The sequence below is a fragment of the Chroicocephalus ridibundus genome, chromosome 3, assembly GCF_963924245.1.
Source record: "Chroicocephalus ridibundus chromosome 3, bChrRid1.1, whole genome shotgun sequence".
In the NCBI taxonomy this organism is placed as follows: domain Eukaryota; kingdom Metazoa; phylum Chordata; class Aves; order Charadriiformes; family Laridae; genus Chroicocephalus; species Chroicocephalus ridibundus.
The window spans coordinates 40,937,688-40,961,740 of record NC_086286.1 but is presented as its reverse complement, the minus strand read 5'-3'; the positions used below and the strand labels follow the sequence as shown (position 1 = coordinate 40,961,740).

The 24,053-nt window shown below is 44.7% G+C and overlaps 1 protein-coding gene across 1 annotated transcript; it reads left to right on the top strand.

The window, feature by feature from the left end:
- Nucleotides 1-626: 626 nt before the first annotated feature.
- LOC134513189 (protein ELYS-like) lies at nucleotides 627-22,071 on the top strand (the record flags this gene model as incomplete). Its single annotated transcript, XM_063329460.1, has 24 exons — nucleotides 627-747; nucleotides 1,467-1,720; nucleotides 3,349-3,529; nucleotides 4,338-4,545; nucleotides 5,262-5,378; nucleotides 6,345-6,429; nucleotides 9,433-9,580; nucleotides 10,231-10,363; nucleotides 10,451-10,632; nucleotides 11,014-11,075; nucleotides 13,967-14,095; nucleotides 15,840-15,930; nucleotides 16,019-16,108; nucleotides 16,271-16,411; nucleotides 17,185-17,289; nucleotides 18,065-18,158; nucleotides 19,107-19,230; nucleotides 19,352-19,408; nucleotides 20,190-20,336; nucleotides 20,428-20,615; nucleotides 20,785-20,929; nucleotides 21,025-21,156; nucleotides 21,712-21,859; nucleotides 21,947-22,071. Coding segments are annotated over exons 1-24 (3,207 nt in total), but the record flags the coding sequence as incomplete, so codon positions are not given.
- Between the last annotated feature and the right edge of the window lie 1,982 nt (nucleotides 22,072-24,053).

Genomic DNA, 24,053 nt, shown 5'->3' with positions numbered 1-24,053 from the left:
AGTCAAAACTGACGTCCCTGAACCCTGACTTGGCTGAATGTGATTCTGCTTGAACATGTAATTTCTCCATGTTTATTCTTCTTGGAGCTTTTTAATGCAAAAATCTATCCTCAGCCTGTGACTCGTGGTACGCTCCTTTCTTTGGAAATAGTTTGGAAGTCATAAGTACCTAAGGTGAAGGCCAATGGTAATTTTGGCTGCTAGAAGACAACTGACAATAAGTAACAAAGGGTAAAGTACGAAATCAAGGGAAAGGACAAATGGAAAGTTGTACCTGTTACTGAGAAGCTTTTTAAAATCTGATTTTTCTCAGCTCCCATCTTCCGAACCTGTGTGAGTAGACTTGAACTCAGTGTATTGGGCTTTTTCCTGTTATTTCTCTGTGGATACGTCTGGGTCACTTTTTGTTGGTGATCTCACAGGCATCAGAAAAGCAAAGGATTCTCCTTTTGCTCTGCTGGGAGAGCAAAAAGTCTCCCGAGTGCCATTATTTGCAAGGAAAAGAGCTAGAGGTGATGTCTAGGGGATTTTTCACTGCATACTGATGAAACTTCTGTCACTCTCAAGAATAGTTCTGGCTGACGTGAGTCTAGTTGTGCAATTTTTTCCTGTATTTACAGCGAAGAATGCGAGACCTAACAGCTGAGGTAACGAGCAGTCTGCTGCAGTTTCCAGAGGTGACTCTTCAGGCACTTGGGGAAGATGAGGGAACCCTCGGCTCTGTGCTGTGCGGGAGGTTTTCTGGAGGTGAGCATTTTCCTTTAAATTTGGTCTCGGTACAAAGCTGTTCTTGCCTGGAGGCTACCTGAAGCCTCAGGTCATCGTATCAGCTGTGTCAGGTTGGTGCTGTTAAGAGGCATCCTGTTTAGAGAGAGAGAACAAAAAGGGTGCTTCAGCGATGACAAATGCTAATATTAAAACGTGAGTATAGTTAAACTTTGAAGTGGACTTTCCAGGTGATGTGACAGTAGAGCTGGGTGCCTATCTGGAGGTCTAGGCTTCTGTTAAGACCAGGTGGAATCTATCTACCTGAGTGTAAATGCAGGAATTGAGCTCATACTTCCTTTGGGCTGGCAGTAGTTCAGTGAAACAAAATGCCTTCGATTCTTCCTCTACGCTCTAAGACTTGTATTCCCATATGCGTTTAGATCATTTCTAGCAAAACCAAGGCGAATATGGTATAAAGGCTGTCGATCAGGACCTTGTCATCTTTATCCCAAACAACCCAGATTCTTCCGTGCGGGAATGACAAGTAGAAATGCAAAATAACAAGGTGGTTAATTTTAGGAGGGATTGCTTGGGGATTTCAACGGGTGATTTTGAATCATTGACTAGAATGAGGTAGGTCGGTCTTCCTCTGCTAGGTACGTTTATTGAAGGAAAGGGGCAGGCACTGTGATTTTTTTTCAGCTGTTTTCAGTCTTCCGTTGGACATTTGCTTCAGTCCTCTTTCTTTTCTCTCACAGGGAGAAACGGCCTGGCCTGGTTGGCACGTGGTCCTCACCTTGAGGTGGTGAACTGTGTGACAGGAGAGCGGCTCTCTGCGTACCGTTTCAGTGGAGTCAATGAACAGCCTCCCACTGTTCGTGTGGTGAAGGAGTTTTCCTGGGAGAAGAGAACTGGACTGCTGGTTGGGTTGGAAGACGCAGAGGGAAGTGTTCTCTGTCTGTACGACCTTGGACTCTCAAGAGTGGTTAAAGCAGTTGTTCTTCCCGGGAGGGTAGGTACCTTTTAATTGGAGAAACGAAGCTTTGATGTTGTTAGGTGCTGCGTAGGCCTGTTTTAGGACAAGCTTTGGAGCGTCTCTTTGTAGGAGGTATTTTTTCTATCGCGCGTTAACATCCTGTCACTTGAGAGTATCCAGTCAAGTTTTCTGGTTTTATTGTAGAGCACAGAGTTACCTGATTCTCTCCTTCCGCAAAAAGGCATTGAAAAGCACCTTTGTTTGGCCCTAATTGCTTGATTTCCATCAGAAATACCGTCTTTAAAATGGCTCAGAATTCCATAGTTGTGCTGTAAGTGGCTTCGACACATTGCCTTGAATCTCAGCCTAGCAAGCAGGCTGAGGAGAACACATTTTTCTGTTGACTTAGGAGAGGAAAAAAGAGCCTCTAGTGAGTTATCTGACAGATTGTTGGGAGGTCACCTTTCAGCCTGCAGTCCTTGAATCTCTGCTCTCTGACTAGTGTGTTTGTGTAGATGGGACACACTGGTGTAATGTTGCTGATGTTTTCTGTCTTCTGTAACCCAGAAACTCAAATGATGTGTGTCCCCTAGCCTCATTATCTTAATGTAAACAAGAATCGGTGGCAGTCAATAGAAGATCAAGATTCATTTTTATCATCTTAGAATCTGCAACAACTAACTAACTAACTTCTTAGCCAGCTTTCCATCAGCTGCTTTGGTTGACTTGCTAGAATACAGGTGGAGTTTTGTTTGTTTGTAATGCTACAGTGTGATGACTAGTAGTAAGCATTCGTGTTGGGGTCACTGAGAGAGAGAAATACGTGCAGCTTTAGCGCAGGAGTCTTTGTGCGCTCGTGTCTCTGCTCTAGCAGTCAGTGTTGTCCTGGGATGTGCTGCAACGTGTGCTGAAAGGTCTGTCTTCGCCTTGTGAGACAGTTGCGTGCAGACTGCTGGGCACGTGAAAGAGCAGTGTGCGCTTCCTCCTTTAGGTGGAGTCACCTTTTTATCTGAGAAGCTGCTGCTTTAGGCTGGCTTTTAACATTTTTCTCAACATTCGTGAAAGCGCTGGTGTGCATTTAAAGCTTCTTTTCCTTTATGTGGTTGTTACTTTTCTTCTAAATGCGGACTAGTGTGAATTTTACTAAGCTGGTCTCTCCCTTCAACGCTTTCTAAATACGTTTCGCTCCCATGGAAATGGTGTGTCTCCCATGCAACTTGGCCGCTGCCTCGTCTGACTCTGGAGCCCTGATTTATCCTAACGCCCGTTTGTCAAAGAAGGCATAGACTGTATCGCGGTGCTGGTGGGCTGTGAGCGGTGGGAGACCTCGATGTAGTTGTGTTTGTCTGTCTTAAGCCCCTTGAATACGATAAAGTTTCTTGCGTATAACTGATTTTCTGTGTTTTCCTCCAGTTAATTACTGCGAAGTAGGAAATGGAAATTGCTAAGCTGTACTAATAGAATGCCCCATGTAAGTTGAAGTTAAGTCACTTACCCGCAGGAAATCTAGTAAATGGAAGGCAGTAACAGGTTTTTGTACGGGGCTTTTTTGTCTTTGTCTCTTTTCTTGATCTAATTGCAAACAATGCTTTGATGCTCCTGTATTTACTTTTTCTATTGAGCTTGTCAAAGAGCTCAAATAGTAACTTGTAGTTTTCCTGTAGGTAACCGCTATAGAACCCATAGCGAATCACGGAGGACCCAGCGTGAGCACTCAGCACCTCCATCAGAGTCTGCGATGGCTCTTTGGGGTGGCAGCAGTGGCTACAGATGCTGGCCATCTGCTTCTGGTTGACCTTAGTTTGGATGATTGCTCCTGCACTCAGAATGATATCGAAGCATTGGGTAAGCCTGCAGTTTTTCCACATGAATTTAAACGCAAGAAAACTTCTGTCTTCTAACGAAACAGTATGCATCCCACTTTGAAGACCCTTGTGTCAGACATTTCTGACGACTGGTTACAGGTGGCAGTTTGACATCGTATAGTCCTGACCTGATTAAACCTGGGAGTGTCTGACTGCTCCTCGCAGTGTTGTAAATGCCCCCTCCCACCAAGATCCCTGTGCCACTATGATTCTTGCCAGAGAGGTGTAGGAATTTTGCCACGTGAGCCGGTGCGGCCGCCTGGTAGGAAGTTGTGTTGGAGGAGCCCTGTTTCCCGGGAATGCTCTTCTGCTTGTGTTAATTGACTTGGGGCAAATTTTGGGCTTGTTTTTTAAAATAAACCCCACTTACCAACACCCATGCATTTGGATGAATGAAATCTCGAATAGGTGTACTCAGATTGCATACACCGTTTTGGCTATTACAACAGCAGCTTCAGCAATTGGTGCCACTTCAAACACGAGGTGCCACTTCAAATTTCATCACGAGGCCCAAACTCCTGCTTTTCAGAGTCCAGGAAGAATTTGGCTTAGTTATTAAGGTTACGCTTTTACGCAGCTTTCAAACGTGAGTGAGAATACTTGTCTGATCCGAGAGTTCTTATGTTTTTCAAAGACATACATAATGGAAATGGCAAAAAAAAGTGTTGCGTAAATGGCTATTTTGCCTGGCACGGTAGCATTAGATGATAGGGGTTGTCACGTCAGTGCCTAAAATGCAGCCTAAATGGCATAACGTATTCATTTATTGCTTGGTTTTGTGTGTGTAGATCTAGAAGTTGTCACTAAAAATCCTGCTGAAGTTGCACAAAGAAGAGAAACTGTGACCAGCGAAGGGAGACGTCTCTGTTTTCAACTACAAAATGCTTCCGGAACAGCAGTATCAGCCCTGTGCTACATAAGCAGAAGCAACCAGCTCGTTGTGGGTTTCTCAGACGGCTACCTGTCGCTCTGGAATATGAAAACTTTGAAGAGAGAGTAAGTAGGCCTTTACACTTGGCCATGCCTGGAGGTGTGGGGCTCTCGATTTGTTGCTTAAGGAAGTATGTGGATGTAAAGAGAACTTTTTCAGGGAGTGAAATGAGTATGAGTATAATCTTGGCACGTTCAGAAATCCTCTTCTGACATAACTTTTCAGTCATACCTGGATCAAGTGGTCCGCCTTCTCCCCAGTGGACTAGGATTGTTTTCCTTATTGTGCCTGTGGATTGAGGAATTGTGGGAAGCATGCTTCCTGGGGTTTTCAGAACCGGTTACTGCAACTGGGGCATCCATTGAAAGGCTGAAGTATGTCAGTGATGTGATTTTGGTGCCGATATTCTCTAAAGTGTCCAGGGTGAAACTAGTGAGACATGAAAACTCAATAGCTGACCTGTGCCTGAAAAATGTATTCTTTCCTGCGTGTCAGCTTTGGCCGAAAGAGCAATCTCACCTGAAATATTTGGCTAACTTCTGGTCGGGATTCCCTTCAGCAGATCTGCACTGACTCCCCAGAAGCTGTTGGATGCATAAATAGACAGTGGAGGAATAATTAGGTGGCAAGAGTAGAGTGTGGAGGTACAAGTAAGGTTCAGAAGTCAGGAAGAACAATGCTTGACGTAGTCCAAGAAACGAGAAACTACCTGTGTTTGGGCCACTAGGCTCACCTTTTGTTTTCTTTTTCGTTTTGCTTTTTTTTTCCCCTAAACCTGTAGGCACCACTCTCAGCTTGAAGGAGGGAGGATTCCTGTCTATGCTGTCACTTTTCAAGAGCCTGAGAATGATCCTCGCAATTGTTGCTACTTGTGGGCTGTTCAGTCTACGCAGGAAAGGTGAATAAAAACTTTAACTATCAGCCACTGAATTAATTCTTTTTTTTTTAAGGATATTTGTTCCCATACAGTTGAACATGTGTATTTGTTGTGTGTCTGCGATTCTTTCCGGTACGGAGGGTGTTTAAACTTAGAATGCAATTTTTACAGGATTTACCAGACGTGAAGAGGGACCTACTAGTTCCTGCCTTCTGTCGGAAGGCACAGCAACAGTGGCCATATTCTTCTGCTCGCATTCTCAAATGGTTTGCTTTTGTTCCTCGATGACCGCTTCATCATTTGTTTGATAGTCACACCGTGGTATTAAAATACCACTAGGAGCAGTTGAGGCTGCAGATCTAGAACACCAGACGTGCCCACACAACAGCCTGCCGCCCCTAAAGGCGGCGGTGACAGTATTGCCGATGGCCTTGTGCCAGCGTCAGCAGTCTGTGGAGCCTTGGTGAGGCAGTGCAGCTCCCCGGGCTGAAAACGATTCAGCAGAAAAGCCAATGGGTTCCTGCTGTTCTGCTGAATCAAATCGGACTTGGAAGGGTGCAGAGTGTGCAAGAGGGGGAGGGGAACTTTGGTGGTAAGGGAAGGGCAGAGAGATCTCTCTCTCTGCATCAGCAAGCGATTCCATCAGCTCAGCTGTTGGTAGAGTGGCAGTCTTTTAAAATTTGACTTCAAAGCAGTTTTGATGGAGAACTCTTCATTGTGAAGAACTATTTCCAACAATTCTTAGTCCATACAACATATTACAGCTTTCCAATTGTACGGTTGGCTTTTGCCCCTGAAGCTGTTAGTGTCAAAACGCCCTCCTTCATGTTTCAGTGGCTAAATGTGGCCGATGATCATGTTTTGGGAAGAGGTGGTGTTCTTTTCAGCAGGAGCATGCTATTAAGAAAACGTCTAGGTCTACTAACACGACGATGAGGACTATCAAGCAGCTTTGTAACCAAATCTCATAATTTATCCCTTTTTCAGTGAAGGTGATGTGGTGAGTTTACACCTGCAGCAGTTAGCGTTTGGTGACAGAAAACGCGTGGCCTCAGGACAAGTCATGTATGAGGTAAGAGGTGCATGCGTGGGAAAAGCAGACAATAGTAATTTTCTCTAAGGGAGTATCAGTTGAGTTACAGGGGTGAGATTTACCATCAAACTTCAGAGCTGGCTGAAAAAATAATCATGTTTTGCTGAGTCTTCTTGGGCACGGCCTTTGTCCATACCTTTTGGAAAGAAGGCGTACCATTTTATACTGCAGTGTCGTGTGTTCCAGCTAGATCCATCTGCAAAGAGCCCGTATAAATGAAATTCCTGAAGAGGACGCGGCTTTTGCAAATAAAATTATTCTGAAATACCAAACGAATGGCATGTAGGAAGAGAAGATTGGGCCTTGAATCGCTTGGTTTAACCAAGCTTCGGACTTGAATAAGCTTCTGTCTCTCTCCCTTTCTTAAAATACAGTCATACTCTAGTCTTTGCTGATCTTCAGTTTTATATTCTTGGTTTCCCTTAGAGCTTTGTCAGCCGGACTTTTCACATGAAATGCACCTACAGTGTCTCTTCAGTGTTGATCCTGACACTTAGTAGCTGTAAAGATAACTCGTTCTTCTTTTTGGCTGGGTGACCTATTCAATCTACTCTTAAAGCCAGGAAAATATGTAATTTGGTCAGAAGAGTGTACCTAAATGTTAGATCTGGCTCCAAGGAGGATGCGTTTAAAATACAGATGTGAGGTATCCTTGTATCTCAGATAGCTAACAGAGACAAGGCGCATCTGTTAGATGTGTAATTCCATTCAGTTGTACGCCTGGAAGTCTTCCAAAATCTTTTTGAGGGGACAGTAATCTTAGTTCAGAGCAAGTCTTTCCTCCTGATTTGGTACTTTCTCTTGCATATTCTCAATAGCTATGGAACGAAACAGGGGTGACTCTTGTATCGTGGTACTCTGGTTTTTGTAGGGACTGTGCCTTTTGATTTTTTTGGATTAATTGAGATTTTGAGTGTTTTGCTTATGTGTAGGAAAGGTGCTTCCTCATTTGGCACTGTTGCTTTTGCATAGATAGAGGTTAGGTGTTTGGAAAAGGTGGTGTTTCTTTAAAATGCATTATCTATCACGGTGACCAAGTAGAAGGATCTTCCAGGGATTCATCGCGTGCTGGATGCTATCTCTTTATCTTTGTTGATGTGCGGGACCTGTGCTCCACAGCGGATACTTTTAGTCTCAGAACACTTCCTTGTAGTCACAGATTGGTTAGTACTACATGACTGTCTGCCTGCATGGCTGTCTGAGTCAAGTTTCTTGTCCATCTTCAGGGGTAGAAAATTTAAGTGTCTCCCTTTTGCTAGGCCAAGTTTGAGTAAAGAAGGAGGAATCTACTGTTGATCCTTGTTCATTGGATAGAGTTCACAGGAGCTCAAAAGACTTTTTCAATACAGCAGTGCTTTTTGTTCCAGGAATTAGGTTTGAGGCTATGAAGCAGTGCCTCTTTGACTGTGTGTCATGGTAAGAGTCACAAATAGGACTTATGGAACATGTGGTACTGTGTTTTTCTATATGCGTGTCAAACTCTCGTCTCCATTGCCTTCAAGGCTGGTTTAAGTCTGCTTAAGTAATTAAACAGAAAGGTATGTTTAAGTAATGCTTCCAAAGACCTTTTTTGTACTGTCGCAGCAGTTGCTAAATCTGGTGCATCAAATCACGATCGTAGAGCGCATCTTTACCCTCGTTCTGCACAATGCTTGCGGATGGGCAGAGTATACACTCTCTACTTTGATATCAGAGTTTGAGCAGTGCATCTCGTTTGAAAACTTGTTTTTGTGTTTTGCTAGTCAATGGAGTCATTACTTAACATCTCCCATACAATGGAGTTCCTTAGAATGACTTTGCCCGGCGTGGAAAGTTTAAAATGCACTGCTTTGCTTCAGAAGCATTTTCTTTTTAGTTATGAAAGACTTTTTTTAATTATTTAATTTTTCTTTTTAGACAACCTTCATATTTATTTGTAACACTTCCTGGAATCATTAAGAGAAAGCTCGCCTCTTCTCAGATTAGGTGAATTAGATGTATCCTATGAGATCATACGGGAATGTGTGGTCTCATGCCAGTTCGTTTCAGAGCTCTGCAAGTTTAGGAAACCTGGGTAGAATGTGGCGTTATCAGTTTATGGGTTGTGTGGGTTGGGTTTCTTTTTCCCTCTTTTTTTTTTAATTATAGAGCTGCTATTTGTCCCCAGTACACCCATTCATGTGTTGTATGGTAGACAGTTTGAATGAATGCTGTATTTGGAAAGACAGTATTTCACTTCATGCTTACTTAAAAAATGGCACTATCAGAGGTTCAACACAATCGTGCCGGGGTTTCTGTGTATCTCAAAATTAGTTTGTTTACTGTGTAGTAATTCGTGATGCTAAAAGCCTTGGCCACGTGCACCCCGTGTCCTTTCTGGTTTTCCCTTTTGCTGTTGGCTGTGCTTGGTGAAGGAGCTGAGGGATATTTCACCCGTTAGTCTCTGACAAGATGAGAGGAGGAGCTGTCATAGCTTACGTGGCTTGAAAGAAGATTGCTAATCAGTATGAAGTTCTCACAGTAACTAGAGAGGGGTGCACGGTCACTCTGGTGGTGTGCCCATAGAAAATACCTCTTGACAGCTTTAGCTGCTGGGGCTTCTCTAACTTCATCAGTTCTGCAATCAAGACATGGAGCAAAGAGCTTTGCATGCATGTGTGTTGCATCATTTTAGATATCTCTTTGTAGCGATATATTTATTTTTATAAAGAACATTCTTGGATGTCGCAAGGAATTCTGCAAAACATGTTTAGATCTGAAGAATGTTAGGGAAATTCTAAATTTTGAAAAAGTGCAAAGCCTTTACAGCCAAACTTACCCGTTACGATTTGACACTGCATTCTCTTGCATGTCAGGCGTAGTTTCTATTTACCATCAGAAATAGGCTCATGCGAAATACACAGTATAATAAGCCTATTCTGTTAGACTGTCTTTCATGTTTAGCCATAATGTATGTTTTTATCTTAGAATGACCTTTGCTCTCTTCTCTGATTTTTCCCCCAGGGTTTGCAATACTGTGGCGAAAAGTTCAGTTTAGATCTCACGGGTGGAGTCTTTCCCTTGAGAGGCCAGATGAGTACTAAATTAATCAGCTGCCAGACTGTCGAAAAATTCCGCAGCGACGTTGACGGAGAGGATAGCGTAAATGAAGGTTTGTTCTGATGTCCGTGTTTGGTGATTTTAAAAGAAGTGCTTTTGGAACCTAAGCAACGAATGCTGTTCTGTCCCCACAGTCTGAAAGTCTTGCCTATCTGCATAGACTAGATTGTTGGGATTATTTACGAAGAAAAAATGGATGCTTAAGTTATGTGGGACTTCTTTAAGGGAAAAAGTGGGTTTTATTTTATGCTTGCTGACATGCTATCGCGATGTATGGTGGGGCCGTTTGTATGATGACGGTCAGTCGTTTTACTCCTCCAGCTGCCATCTTTGAACAAGAAGTTCAAACTCTCCATTGCTTAGGAATGTTACCGGAATTTTTTCCCTTCTTCAAACCGATGTCCGCCTCTGCATCCAGATGGTAGCCCGTCACAAGTGCTGTTCCCCAGGGCACTGCACTGGGGCCACTTCTCTTTAGTATCTTGACCAGTGATCTGGACGAGGGGACAAGAAAAAGGGGCAGTGTGACTGAAACCTATCACAGAGATGTTTGCTATTCCGTAAGTACTGTAATCACTCTTAGGAAGTGTTGTGTTTCACGAGTGACAGAACAGAATGAAGCCAAAATAGAAAGTGGTGTTTTAAAACTATCGGATCTATCGTATTTTCTACAAGTCAGAAACAACGTCTTGTCTTTTACAGTCACGTCTCCTGACACCAGTGTCTCAGTCTTCAGTTGGCAAGTGAATACGTACGGTCAGGGAAAACCATCTACTTACCTGGGTGTATTTGACATTAATCGCTGGTATTCTGCTCAAATGCCAGATTCGCTAAGGTAGATTTTTCTTCAGTAGTTTTCCATATGCCTGCCAATAATTCATTTGAATGTCGGCATTTAGCTTACGCGCTTGTTTTCTTTAAGGCCGGAAGAATTCCCTCATGAGTGCCCCTATTTTGCACTGTGGTCGCTGGATACCGTAGTGAGCGTGACTTCTCCGAAGCTCCTTTTGGATATTCTGGTCCATGAGCGGAGTCTAAGTCGGGGAGTTCCTCCTTCTTATCCACCACCTGAGCGGTTTTTTCATCCGGGCAACTATAACTTTGGTAGGTATTTCACTGCTTTTGAGAGTGATAAGCTTAAAATGAGGTCAAATGCCATTCATTGGTTCTCTTGTTCAGTCATTGTTTGTCATTCAAAACCCAACCCAAACCAAAAAAACACCCAGTCCCCCCCAAACCCAACTCTGATCACGTTGTACTGACAAGGTATTTACTATTGTGGAACATATCTGACAGCCGGCTGAGTTTTGGTGCTTTTGTAATGTAGCCGGTGAAGTGGTGCTGGTTATAGCCTGAAATGACTGTGAACTGAAGCTCAAAGCACTCAGTTATATGTTTCTAGATACCGGTGTGTAAAAAATGTAAAGTGGTCATGCCATAACTGTGAGAGTACGGAAGGTTGTCAAACGTTCCCTGTTTCTGCAGATGGTACGTGCTTGCTGACCTCCGGAGTCGTTCACATGACTTGCACCGGCTTCCAGAAGGAGGTGATCTTTTACTGTATCTTTATTGCGAGTGGCAGGAGATGTAGCTTTTCTAAGTTTTCTGTTGCACTGCTTTCCGTGTTAGGGACCGTTTCATGCTCATCCTGCCCGTCCACACGCATAGTTGCAATTGTATCCTGTCGCCAGTTGTATGCAAATGGTAATGTTTTAGGTCCCCTCTTGGGACTGTACAACTGCCATTCATAGAATCATAGAATCATAGAATTGTTGAGGTTGGAAGGGACCTTTAAGATCATCGAGTCCAACCTTTAGCCTACCCTGACAAGAGCCACTTCTAAACCATGTCCCTCAGTGCCCCATCTACCCTTTTTTTAAACACCTCCAGAGATGGTGAATCCACCACCTCCCTGGGCAGCCTATTCCAATGTTTAATAACCCTTTCAGTGAAAAAATGTCTCCTAATATCTAATCTAAACCTCCCCTGACGTAACTTGAACCCGTTTCCCCTCGTCCTATCACTTGTCACCAGGGAGAAGAGGTCAGCCCCCATCTCTCTACAACCTCCTTTCAGGTAGTTGTAGAGGGTGATAAGGTCTCCCCTCAGCCTCCTCTTTTCCAGGCTAAACAACCCCAGCTCCCTCAGTCGTTCTTCATAAGGTTTGTCCTCCAGGCCCCTCACCAGCTTTGTAGCCCTTCTCTGGACACACTCCAACACCTCAATGGCCCTCTTGTAGCGAGGGGCCCAAAACTGAACGCAGTACTCGAGGTGGGGCCTCACCAGTGCCGAGTACAGGGGGATGATCACTTCCCTAGTCCGGCTCACCACACTATTCCTGATACAGGCTAGGATGCTGTTGTCCTTCTTGGCCACCTGGGCACAGTGCTGGCTCATATTCAGCCGGCTGTCAACCAACACTCCCAAGTCCTTTTCTGTCGAGCTGCTTTCAAGCCATTCTGCCCCAATCCTGTAGCGCTGCATGGGGTTGTTGTGTCCCAAGTGCAGGACCCGGCACTTGGCCTTGTTGAACCTCATACCATTGGTCACAGCCCATCGGTCCAGCCTGTCCAGATCCCTCTGCAGAGCCAACCTACCCTCAAGCAGATCAACACGCCCGCCCAGTTTAGTGTCATCTGCGAACTTACTGAGGGTGCATTCAATCCCTTCATCCAGATCATTGATAAAGATATTAAAGAGAAACGGCCCCAGCACCGAACCCTGGGGGACACCACTTGTGACTGGACACCAACTGGATTTAACTCCATTTACCACCACTCTCTGGGCACGGCCATCCAGCCAGTTTTTTACCCAGCGAAGAGTACACCTGTCCAGGCCATGAGCAGCCAGTTTCTCCAGGAGAATGCTGTGGGAAACAGTATCAAAAGCTTTGCAAAAATCCAAGTAGATAACATCCACAGCTTTTCCCTCATCCACTAAGTGGGTCACCTTATCATAGAAGGATATTAGGTTTGATAGGCATGACCTGCCCTTCACAAACCCATGCTGACTGGGCCTGATCACCCTGTTCTCCTGCATGTACCGTGTAATGGCACTGAGGAGGATCTGTTCCATGACCTTCCCAGGCACCGAGGTCAGACTGACTGGCCTGTAGTTCCCCGGATCCTCCTTCCGGCCCTTCTTGTGGATGGGTGTCACATTTGCTAACCTCCAGTCATCTGGGACCTCCCCGGTTGTACAGGACTGCTCATAAATGATACCAAGTGGCCTGGCGAGCACCTCCGCCAGCTCTTTCAATACCCTTGGGTGGATCCCATCCGGCCCCATAGATTTGTGCACCTCCAGGTGCTGAAGCAGGTCCCTCACCATTTCCCTTTGGATTAGAGGGGCTTCATTCTGCTCCCAATCCCTGTCTTCTAGTTCAGGGGTCTGGGTGCTCAGGGAACAACTGGTCCTACTGCTGAAGACTGAGGCAAAGACTTCAATAAGTACCTCAGCCTTTTCCTCATGCTTGGTCACTATGTTGCCGGCCCCATCTACTAGAGGACAGAGATAATCCTTAGTCCTCTTCCTACTGCTAATATATTTATAGAAGCTTTTTTTGTTGTCCTTGACAACAGAAGCCAGGTTTAGCTCCAGCTGGGCTTTGGCCCTCCTGATTTTTTCCCTACATAGCTTAACTACCTCTTTGTAGTCGTCTTGAGTGGCCTGCCCTTCCTTCCAGAGGCCATAGATCCTCTTTTTTTCCCGAAGTTGCAACACTAGCTCCCTGTTTAGCCAGGCCGGCCTTTTTCCCCAACGGCTTGTCTTCTGGCACATGGGGACAGCCTGCTCCTGCGCATTGTCTCCTCTTGAAGCACGATCGGGGATTGAATGTCTAGAAAGGAATGCAACGTTGCTCCAGGAGCAAGATCAAAACCACTGCAGAAGGCGGGGAAAGGTGTTACTTCTTTATTGCCCCTCAGTCGAACTGCCTGCATAGTCTTGAGTTAGAGTTTTGATCCCCAATTCTCTTGAAAAAGGAGGGAATGGAGAAAATGAAAAATCACATAACTGTTTGAGGAATGAAAATTTTGTTTTCTCCCAAAACTCGGCCAAATTATAACTTCCGAGCCGCAGCACAGATTGTGACAGATAATTTTGAGTGAAGTTTCAGCTCACTAAATGTTTCCAACATGAATCGGCTTCCATACGAATAGGCATAGAAAGGATCTTCCAAAGCGTGAAGTTGCATGTTAGCTTAGCTTATATAGAATGTATTTTGTGTCAGTGTTGAGGGAAAGAGCAAGGCCTGTGTATAGACAGAGAAGGTAGAAAAGACTTAATTACGCAGATTGCTAACCTAAAGCATCTTAGTGGTTCAGGCTGTCTGACGGTGTCAGTGAACATTTAGATTCTTCCTTTTAGAGGTTATCCAGAAGCGTAGTGACGGAATAACAATGCTGTCTTAATCTGTGGTTTTCGATCGATGTTTCAGACCTTGAATTTTTTGAAGAAATCTGGTCCTTCAATATGGGAAGCCATTCAGGAGAGCTACAATAGGTGTCTTGTAGCTGGCTTGCTGTCTCCAAGACCAGTTGATGTCCAGCCATCCAGTTTGAGTCAGGTGAGTGCCTATGAGGGAATCAAGGGGGAAATACATCCATCTGGTCTGACAGGGCTGGAGGGGCTACAAGACACGATACTCCAATTTGAAATACAGGTGTTGACCTGAGCTAGCAGAAGTAACCGTATCCTTAGATCCAAAGTAGTGACTTTGACTGGGAACAGCCCTAAGAGATCTGTCTTTAGAGACCCCTCTCTTAATTCGGTGCCACACACAGATGCGCACAAGGAAGCGTGCAGTCAGTGCTGGTCATGCCCAACATAACGCATGTGTCCCCCAGAGTAACCCCCATCCCTGTCAGTTTCTCAAAGCAGTGGTTCAGTGCAGTAGCCGACGATGGGGGCGTCTCACTGGGATGCGAGCTCTTGCAGACGTCGGCTTGCTGCACTGTCACTGTACGTGATCATTTGCTTCCAAGGAAGTGGGCTGTGGTAAAGGATTACTGCTGTCAGCTCTCCCTGGCAATTTCTTCACGGCTTGCCCTCGTTTTCCCTTCATCGGTAGGCTTTTCTGCATCCTCTCCGGGCGGATCTTCACCTCTGTAGCCTCTGCCTTGTGCTGCAGTAGCCCAATTTGCTGCTCTGAGACTGCCCTCTTGCAGCTGCAACACCTTAATCACCTTTATCTCATGACACTCGCTACCTTCTCTGTGCTTTATGCCACCACAGTGACTTCACTCCCCCTGCCATAGGTTTTCCATTTGCAATGCACCAACCTTTCCCTGGAGCGATCAGCAGGAAGGGGAGAGCAGCCTTCCCGCTGCCCTCCTCTTCCTGTCTCCTGCATTCGTCACCACATTTGTGGACGTGTGTTAGGACATGAACGCTTCTGCACAGTGTGGTAGCTCAAAGACATTTCTTGGCAAGCTGGCCAATGGTGTGTTTCCTTGTCTGAAACCAGTTTTCAGAAAAAGATGGCAATATCACATGTGTGTTCTACATGTGTAGAAGTCGCTTTGAATGTCATGATTTTGCCTAGAGGGGAAAGATACTTTTGAATGTGTTTAAAAAAACCCAACCAACCAACCAAATCCCATCCCAAAAACCAAAGTAAAAACTTATGAAGGGTCCTCTCACCTGAGAGAAGTACGAGAACACCAGCTGAGATAAGCTACTACTTAGTATCGCGCGTCTGTGCATACCTGTGATTTATCCTTGTAAGGATTACCACTACACTATAATACAGTATTTGAAGAGCCTAACATTTAAGCCATTAGGATGTAAATGTTTCGCTTCTTTTCTGTCACGTTACAAAATTCCAATGTACTGTTTTGGGTGTCAGAACTGCTTCATGTCTTCATGGTCTAGAAAGCTGCTTGGCCGTAGCTTCACTGTTTCCATGCAAACGTTGCACAGTTGTGTTTGTCCTGTCCCCTTCCTGCGTTCCTGATGGCAAACTTATCTGCACAGATGTGTAACGCGTATTAGCAGAGGATGTTTCTGGACGTAGTAAGCTGGAACTCAGTACGTGAAGACTGTAATGCAGAGGCATGCGAAGAAAGATTAGAATTAGGCTGCAGTAAGTTGAAATGTCAGAGGAGAAGTGTGTTAATGTGTTCCTCAGAGCAGTGAGCAGTCCAGCCTGTGGCTGGAATTAAGAGAAAGGACGTGGCATTCCTGGCCTGTGTCCTGATTGACTTTGTGATGTCTGAATGAGTATACAGTTAGAAAGAAACATTTACTGTTGATGGTTCACATGGTGCAAGTAGGTAAGATTCTCATTTGAGTTTGTCTGTTACGTTTAGGAGGAGCAGCTGGAAGCAGTATTGTCAGCTGCTGTCCAGACAGGTTCTGTGGGACTTCTGACTGGATGCATTAAACATTGGATATCTGAAGGTAATACTTGGAACGTTGTTTTTTTACGTGGTACCTCTTTGAGTTGGAGCCTGTTGATTCATTTCTTTTTTGTTCTCTTTGTTTAAAGAGCAGCCAAGGTCTGCTGGTAATTTACGGTTTGTTCTTGAGTGGACATGGAACCAAGTGATCTCTACAAAGGAAGAATTTGACCAAATCTGTGAGTACTAGTGTAGTCATTCTGCAAACCTAAAGTCGTTCTTTCTGATTGAGCTTCCTCAGTAATACGCCGCTATAGGATATTGCACGCGGTCCTTGAAGTGCGCCTTGAAACTCTGGAATTGCTCTGTCGGCTAACGATTTAATATTTATTCTTGAAAAGGTGTTCCGCTGTTTGATGGCTCTTGCAACTTCATTGACCCCCAGACATTACGGTCTCTCCAGCGCTGCCAGTTGCTTTTGAGCAACCTTAGCACGGTCTTAAACTGTTTTCTCACAGAAGCACAAGAGCTTACTGGAAAAGGTTTGTAGTAGTGCTACAAAATCTTTGGTATGTTTTATTAAGATTTGGAATTGTGGCAACATGGGCTTTTGTTGTTTTTGAGGATTGGAAGACAGTCACATTTAGCTGGGAGAAGGGGCTTAAAGCTGAGCGCTTGGGACCACCACAAAACACGCATGGAGTTCAGGGCAACAGTTTATGGTGGAGCTCATGCAAGGGGGTGGGGGAGGCTACATCCAGAGAGAAGCTTTGTAGGCAACTGGGCTGAAATTACAGCAACCGAATGTGGTATTGCTGAAAATTATTCCTTTGAGTTCTTAGCTAGCAAGTTCTAGTTGCATGCAGACACCGTGTTGCAAATTGCTAAACAATACGAAGGAAGCGTAAACGAGTAACATGCAAAGTAAGTTACTTGAGTTTCTACAGCTTTTTCTCTTAGAAATGGTTCTTGGCCTATTGAGAAAAGAAAAGACTATCCCTTTGCTATCAGAAGAATCTCTGCTACGTGAGAAACAGATGTCTTATTCCTGCGTGCATTTAGTAGTTCAGGCTTTGGGGTTTTGTTTTTTTTTTTATTTTAGCCTTTAGTGAGTTTAGTTCTTTATAGGGGTTGCTTTTTGTTTTGGTGGTGATAGTGGTTTTTTTCTTCAAATTAGAAAGCGATACAGCATGAAAAACGCAAAGACAAAGATTTGTAATGTGCTATTTTTATACTTTTGGTTTAGTAGGATGAAGGGAGTTTTGTGAAAATGAACAGAATTGCATAACGCTAATCATCTCCTGCCTTTTTTCAGGTTTTGCAGACGTGACAAATAAGCAAGCGGTAACCGGCCTCATTTCTTTGTATGCACGAGTGGTCATCTGGTTCTGTCGATCCGGTCTCCTTCCAGAGGGTTTAGGTAAGCGTGACCTGTCATACGTTTGTAGCAAGGCGACCATCCAGTGAGTGACTCCCACGAACGCATGCTTAGCCATGTTTTTGTAACGGTTTCGTCAGGAAGAAGTCGTGCTGGTTCAGTGGCAGGGTGTGCTGAAGTTCTGTGGGTGAAGTTGAGATTTTGCCTGGTTGTCAAGTACACGGCGTAGAATGAGGCAGGCAGTTTCTTTCCTGGGTGGATTTTAGGAATAGCAATGGACCCCTGACGTCACGGCGCTGCTTGTGTCCACAGCTTGAACTACTTGAGATTTTAAACAAAGTACTATTAAACAACAAGTACCGGAATGCTTGTTTTTACAGTGAGAGCATTACCTGCATGTTTTGAACTTTCTATCAGTTGCTTGAGGAGAAAGTACACCTTGGAAATCCTTCTTTAGTTGGATGGATTAGAAATTCCATTGCCAGCCTTAATTGTCTCACAAACAATTGTTTTAAACAATGGTTTTAAAACCATTCCCTTTGAGAACTGGGTGGTTTTTTTTATAGTGAACTTCAGCTTACCCTACATGTTGTGAATGCTGCGTGAACTGTAACCTTGAAACGGCACTTGGGGCAAGAAGGAATTGAGTCTTGTCTCTTAGAGTTCTTTTAGCAAAGGCAGAAAGAGGATTGGCTTCTTTCAGAGTTGGAGGCTTCTTGATGCTTAGCTTGTACGATCTTCTGTCTCTTTAGGCAAAAAATTTCGTTTACAAGTGTGATATGACTGCTTTAACTTGCTTCTACTTTGTTGCCTGTAGATGACGATACGCGTTTGTCAAGACCTTTCTACAATTATCCTCTGATTGAGAGCTACTATACTGGTCAGCAACAGAAACTTGAGCGTTTATCAAGGTAAGAGCTAGAGGAAGACTCTAGAACACTTCCATGGCAAATTCAGAAGTGGAAGGGAATGGCTTTTATCTCAACAGTTGCATGGGCTATGCGTAATGCCGCTGCCAGCAATACTCTTGACTTCAGTGACACGTGTGTTCTGTTGAACAGAGAGGTTACTTTCCTGTGTTAAAACGTTGCTATCTACCTCTGCTTAGTACCACTGGTTGGTATCATCATTTTTCGGGAGTCTACTTTATTCATTGGCTAATGTGTATAATTTCTGACTACTGAAAAAGGCCATGTGATTAGGACAGGATCAGTCACCTCCAGTTCAGCAAAGCAGGGTGTTCACAGAACAATTGTTTTGGAAGCAGAAGAAAGCGTGTTTTTTAACAAACAATCATCTCCGTCCTTGACTGGTAATAGAGGGTCATAACTGTATTGGCCTAAGTCCCCTTCTCCCAAGTACGTGGTGTGATTTCGTAAGATGGTTGGAGTTACATGGAGTTGGCACGCCTCGCACTCTGCTGGCTGTCGGATAGAAGTCACTTGCTAACGTCAGCTCTCTTTCCTGGACTAGCTGCCTAGCACATAGGCGGCATGCCTTGGATTAGCCGATAATAGGTTTTTCTTTGGAAATTGTACTGAAAACTGAATAAAGACCTGACCAAGCTTCGGCGATGGCACTGTGACCAAGAGGCTGCAAGGTGAGTTAAGGTGGAAGCTGCAGGGTAAGAGGTATTGACTTCAAAGTTCATCTTCCTTGGCTTACTTCTCAAGTAACTTACATACAGGCTCGTGTGTTCCTTCGAAGCACAGAGCCTCTAGTGTCCTTTTTCTGCTTTGTGCCATCGGGAGATGAAAGGGCAGGGCTGCAGTCGGCAGAAGACTGGAGGAAAGCCGTTACACCGGGAGGCTGGAATTAGTGTTTAACTCTGTCCAAATCCTTGCTACCTTTTGTTCCAGAGGAAAATGGGACTCGGACTGCTTGATGGTTGATGGAATGGTTTCCCAGTTAGGAGACCAAGTGGAGAAGCTGTGGCGGAGAGATGCAGGAGGAACTGGGAAATACCCGCCTGCCAGTTTGCATGTGAGTGTCCTGTTCACTGAGAACAACAACAAACGGCCGCCCTCCCCGCCAAACCCCACCCAAAAGCCAATGATTTAGGGAAGACAGGCGTTTTTTCAGAACTTTTAATTTTTCATTTCAGGCACTGCTGGATCTCTATTTGCTAGAAAACATTGAAGAAAACTGCAAACACGCAATTGTATCCTTTCTAGTTATTTTTATTACACCTCCAGGGGATGCACATAAATGTTCTTAAGTGTTGGTCGCCGACCTGTTTCGTAACATTTGTCCTTAGTTTTTCTCCAAATTTAAACACCGTTTAAAATTTTCTAAAACACCCATGATGGGTTATAAAACAATTTCTGTTTCAGAGCAAAAGGATTTCTAAGAGTGGTTTACCAGTACCGGATTTTTGCTGAAATCACGGGTTTTGCAGCGCAGCTCACGGTGCTTGCTTTGGTTCCGTTGAAAGTGCAGGCACACGGAATAAGCAACAGGGAGAAGAGAAAAGTCATGGGGCAGAAACTTAATTTTTAAGCTGCTGAAATACACAGCCTTGCTTTTGCTGTTTGTTGCCTAACCCGCGAGGGGAGCCTAGAGAGCAAGGGGCTTAGAAACGCTTATAGCCCAGAGCTGTCTCGTTAGATGATGTCCCTAAAAACGGACGTCAGAAAGAGAAAATGACGCTACCAATGAGTGACCCGCATACTGGTTTAAATCCAGTTTTAATCATTCGGAGCTGAGCTGTACTGTAAGGATGCCACAATTTACACTGTTTTATAGACGCTGGACATGAGGGAAAAACCCAACTGTGGAATTTATTTGCTGTAATAATTGAGCGTTGGATGCTCCAATGTTTTGAATGTATTTTCTGCTTCCTACCACTTTTATATTCTTACTTCATTATGTTTTTCTAAAGGTAATGTGATAAAGTTTTGGTCTTACAAACTGATTAGCCTTAATGAGATACCTGATGTCAGACAATTTACTTGCTGCTGGATATCAAGCGTTCCTTTCCGAGTGAGACAGAAACTTCAGTCGACTCCTTTGCAACTGCCTTTGGCATGCCTTGGGGACTTGTTAAGCTTGTTGAAGGTTTTTGGCTTCTAGATCACAATGATTACGAAGTAAGTCTGGTAGAGTTGAGTTAGAGATACATGGCAGTACAAAGCTATAATCTAGAAAATGATTTTAAAACCCGATCTCTAACTTGTACAGAATTCACTGGCCCTGCTCTTTCATCCCGCTACAATCAAAACGGCGTCATGGCAGCACAAGAGAATTATTCAGTCCCTCCTGTGCCAAGGGGAGCATGGGCAAGCCCTCAGATACATCCAGCTGATGAGGCCACCCACGGCAAGCAGCGGGGAAGTGCAGCTTCTCCTCACTGTGTTGCTCTCCAATAGGTAAAGAAATACACCCCACCATTTTGTCACGCAAATCTTGTGAAAATGGAGAACAAAGAATAGAAATCATCATCCCCTAAGTTTCCTTTAAACTTTGAGTACAAGACTCTTGGGGCATCTCTTTGGTTATGCTGTTAACATGCCTTTACGTGTGAAACATTAATTACAGGTGCATGGTGGAGGCTTGGGGTCTGTTGCACCAACATGCCGCTCAGGCAAACTTAGAAGACCTCTTAAAACACATGTACGAAATGTGCCGGGAGATGGGCCTGATGGAAGACTTGCTGAAGCTGCCTTTCACAGACACCGAACAAGTAAGTGGGAGCAAGGAAAAATGTTCATCGTCTCTTTGAAAAGAGAAAAGGCAGAGCCATAACAGATTTTTGGAATGATTTTTTTTTTCTCATAGGAGTGTTTGGAGAAGTTTTTAAGGACCAGTGCTGGTGTTCAGAATCAAGAATTCCTTTTAGTCTACCATCTGCAGCGTGCCAACTACATTGCAGCACTAGAGCTGAATCAATCCATGAATGTCAATCTTATGGTAAGCGTGAACTTGTGTTCTGGATTTGTGACGCGTTTGCTGTTTTCTGGAATCATAGTTTTCCAGTGACTCAAACTTCTAAGGTGGTTTGGAAGTCGTAGGTCCCGCATTTGAAAACTGTCATGCGGCCAGGTGGTGTGCGTAGGTCGCTTTTTCTTGCTTGTTTTAATCTTCACATCATGTTGTCCAGGGTAATTTCCAGTTGTCCCGTATATTCAGGGCACTGGCGTTTCAGGAAGAACAAGGGAAAGCCTGCTATGTAGTAAGTCGTTTGCAAATTGCAGGTGATATCAGAAAATTGCAGGTGATAACAGGCGTATCAGAAGAAGGTTCTGCAGAGTGCCAGCATTGTTTTAACTTCAAGTTGTAGGCTCTGTTGCTATTCCAGTCTTCCTTCCACTTTGCTAAAAGTACCAGGTGAAATCGGTGTGTGCGGATGGGTAGAGGATTTCCGTAGAGGAAATCCGCTCACTAATGCGAAATAGCACGGAGAGGTCTGTGCAAGGAACTTCTTGTAATTAGTTAAAGTTTTGCTTTCCGCTTTTCCTTCATCAGAACGACGGCGATCATCGCTTGACCGACAGAGCAGTTGCCAGAAATTCTCTATTAGCCCAATATGGCAAGATCCTTCCACGAATTGAAAGGCAGCTGGCCGTAGAGAGAGCCAAGCTTTACCATTTGCCTGCACTGGCCTCAAGAGAAGGTAACTTGTAGCGGGGGGAAATAGAGGGGAGAATTCCCTGTCACTTGGATGACACCAGGCTGAAATTTTCCCCCTCTTGCTTTCCAGTCTCAAGACCAAAGCCATTAACTCCAGTAAGAAAACAAGCTAAAGCAGGAAATGTGCGTCGAAGACCAAATTTTCTGGCGAAAATATTGTCCAGAATTAAAGAATCCTGGGCAGGAATGAAGGAGAAAACCGGTTTCTCACAAGGTGGATTTTAAAGATGCTGTCGTTTTTATAGCTGCTAAACGTGCTGTTTCTTCAGCAGGATGTTTCTAAAATTGAGGATGTTTCTAAAATGGGACCTGTTGAGATCCAAACAGGAGAGCAAGCAGTTGGGTTTCAACAGCACCCGCCAGTCCCTCACTAGAGACAGGAACAAGAAGAGACCTTAGATGCATTCACTTATTCAGCTCGTCTCGGCTTTGGGATTTAGGACAACACTGTAGAGAAGACGGGGCTGGACTTGGGAATACGCAAATCCCTCATGGGAGTCAATGGAAAATTTGGGTTGGGAAGAAGGCAGCAGGTCACAAAGCTTCCGCAGTCATTCCCGTAGCAGTGCAGTGAAGGTGTTTCTGCTTTCGTTATAACTGGTGGGTACTGATGTAGATGTAAGCGCCTGGTTTTGGCTTGTGGGCCCTCACTGAATTTAGGACAAACTGCTTACTGCTTTCTTGTTCGTAGATTTGTAAGCATAAAAGGAAAGTTTACGCAGACTAGTATTTCTTGACTTTAGTTTTGAAGCATGGCGTGTTGCTAATAATATATCGCTTTAGCAAGTTTTGACGAGGCGGGAGGCAAGAAAATAAGCTGATTCTATGGAGACTGCTGTTGAGGGGCTGCTTCCTTCTGCCGTTGTTGGCTAGCACTGCAACTTAGAGGGCTGGGCAAAGGTCTTTACACGTGGATTCAATTATCCCGACCATCCGAGTCCCTGGAAATAAGTAACGGTTACTGCTTTTGTTCTCACCGTAAAACCCCGAGTATCTTCACGTGGATCTAGAAGGAACGAATACTTGCTCAGCACAGGGAACGGGAAAAGACGAGGTGGAGCTATTTAGAATATACTGTGCTGTCTCAGGCAGTCCAAGCGGTTCCTTGAAGTGCAGGGTTGAGCTGTCGGATGTGAGGGCTGGCCAGTTTGACAAAGTGTTGCCGACTGGAACTTTCAGCTTTTCTCTCATCGTTGCCTTTTACCCTGTTAGATGCAGAGTGGGTCGCCGTGTGGGCATTTGTCGTCAGTGCAGGAAGTACTGCAATGGGATGATTTCTGCCAGTTGTGGCTACAGCTCGCATTGTAAAACTGCTCACTTTGTCCAGGAGTGGTGGCAAATCGTAGTCAGGAACAGAAATACCAGAAACGGGGCACGCGATGGCGTACACTGAACACTCTCTTCTCCGTCCCTTAAACACAGAGGCTGTCATCGGTAGCAGAGAGTACACTGTATGTTTCTGACTTTACACCCAGCAGTGATCTGAAAGGAAAAGCGGCATTTCACTGTCCTCAGTTTCATCTGTGTGAGTGTGAAGTCAGTCTGTTTGGTAATGACTATTGCATTAACAGGCTTTTTTTTAACTGTAGGTGGTGGAAGATAGTGCGCTTAAGTCACCAACCTCAGAAGCAGCACCGGCAACGCCAGGATAAAGTGAAGGACATCCATCGGGCGATCGTCCATACAGCTAGGATTCTCCAGAGTCATAGTCAGCATGTTGTTTGACTGTCAATAAACATTGTTGAATGTGATGCAGCTGAAGGAGACGGAGAGCTTTTTACACCTCAGAGTAATTTTCAGAGACAAGCGTTGTAATAAGGAATGCCCCCCCAGCCCTCCTCCTCTCGCTTAGCTTTTGTAGCTGAGCAGACGGCAGAGGGTATGGAACATCCCTTTGGTCAGTTTGGGTCAGCTGTCCTGGCTACATGCCCTCCCAGGATCTTGTCTTTTTTCCTCCTGAGTCCTTTCTCAGACCCAGCCTTCGCACCGCACCCCTAGCAGCTCGCCTCTGCATCTCCGGGATGATCAGTTCGCCCTCCTCTACGAGCAAAGGAACCCAGAATATCTTCCAGGAAGGAGAACTGGAACCCCACGTGGACTGATGGAGTAAGGTGGGCTGTAGTTAGTGATTTTTCCAGTTAAAGGCTTTACAGACCGTGATTACACTTGCAGTTTTA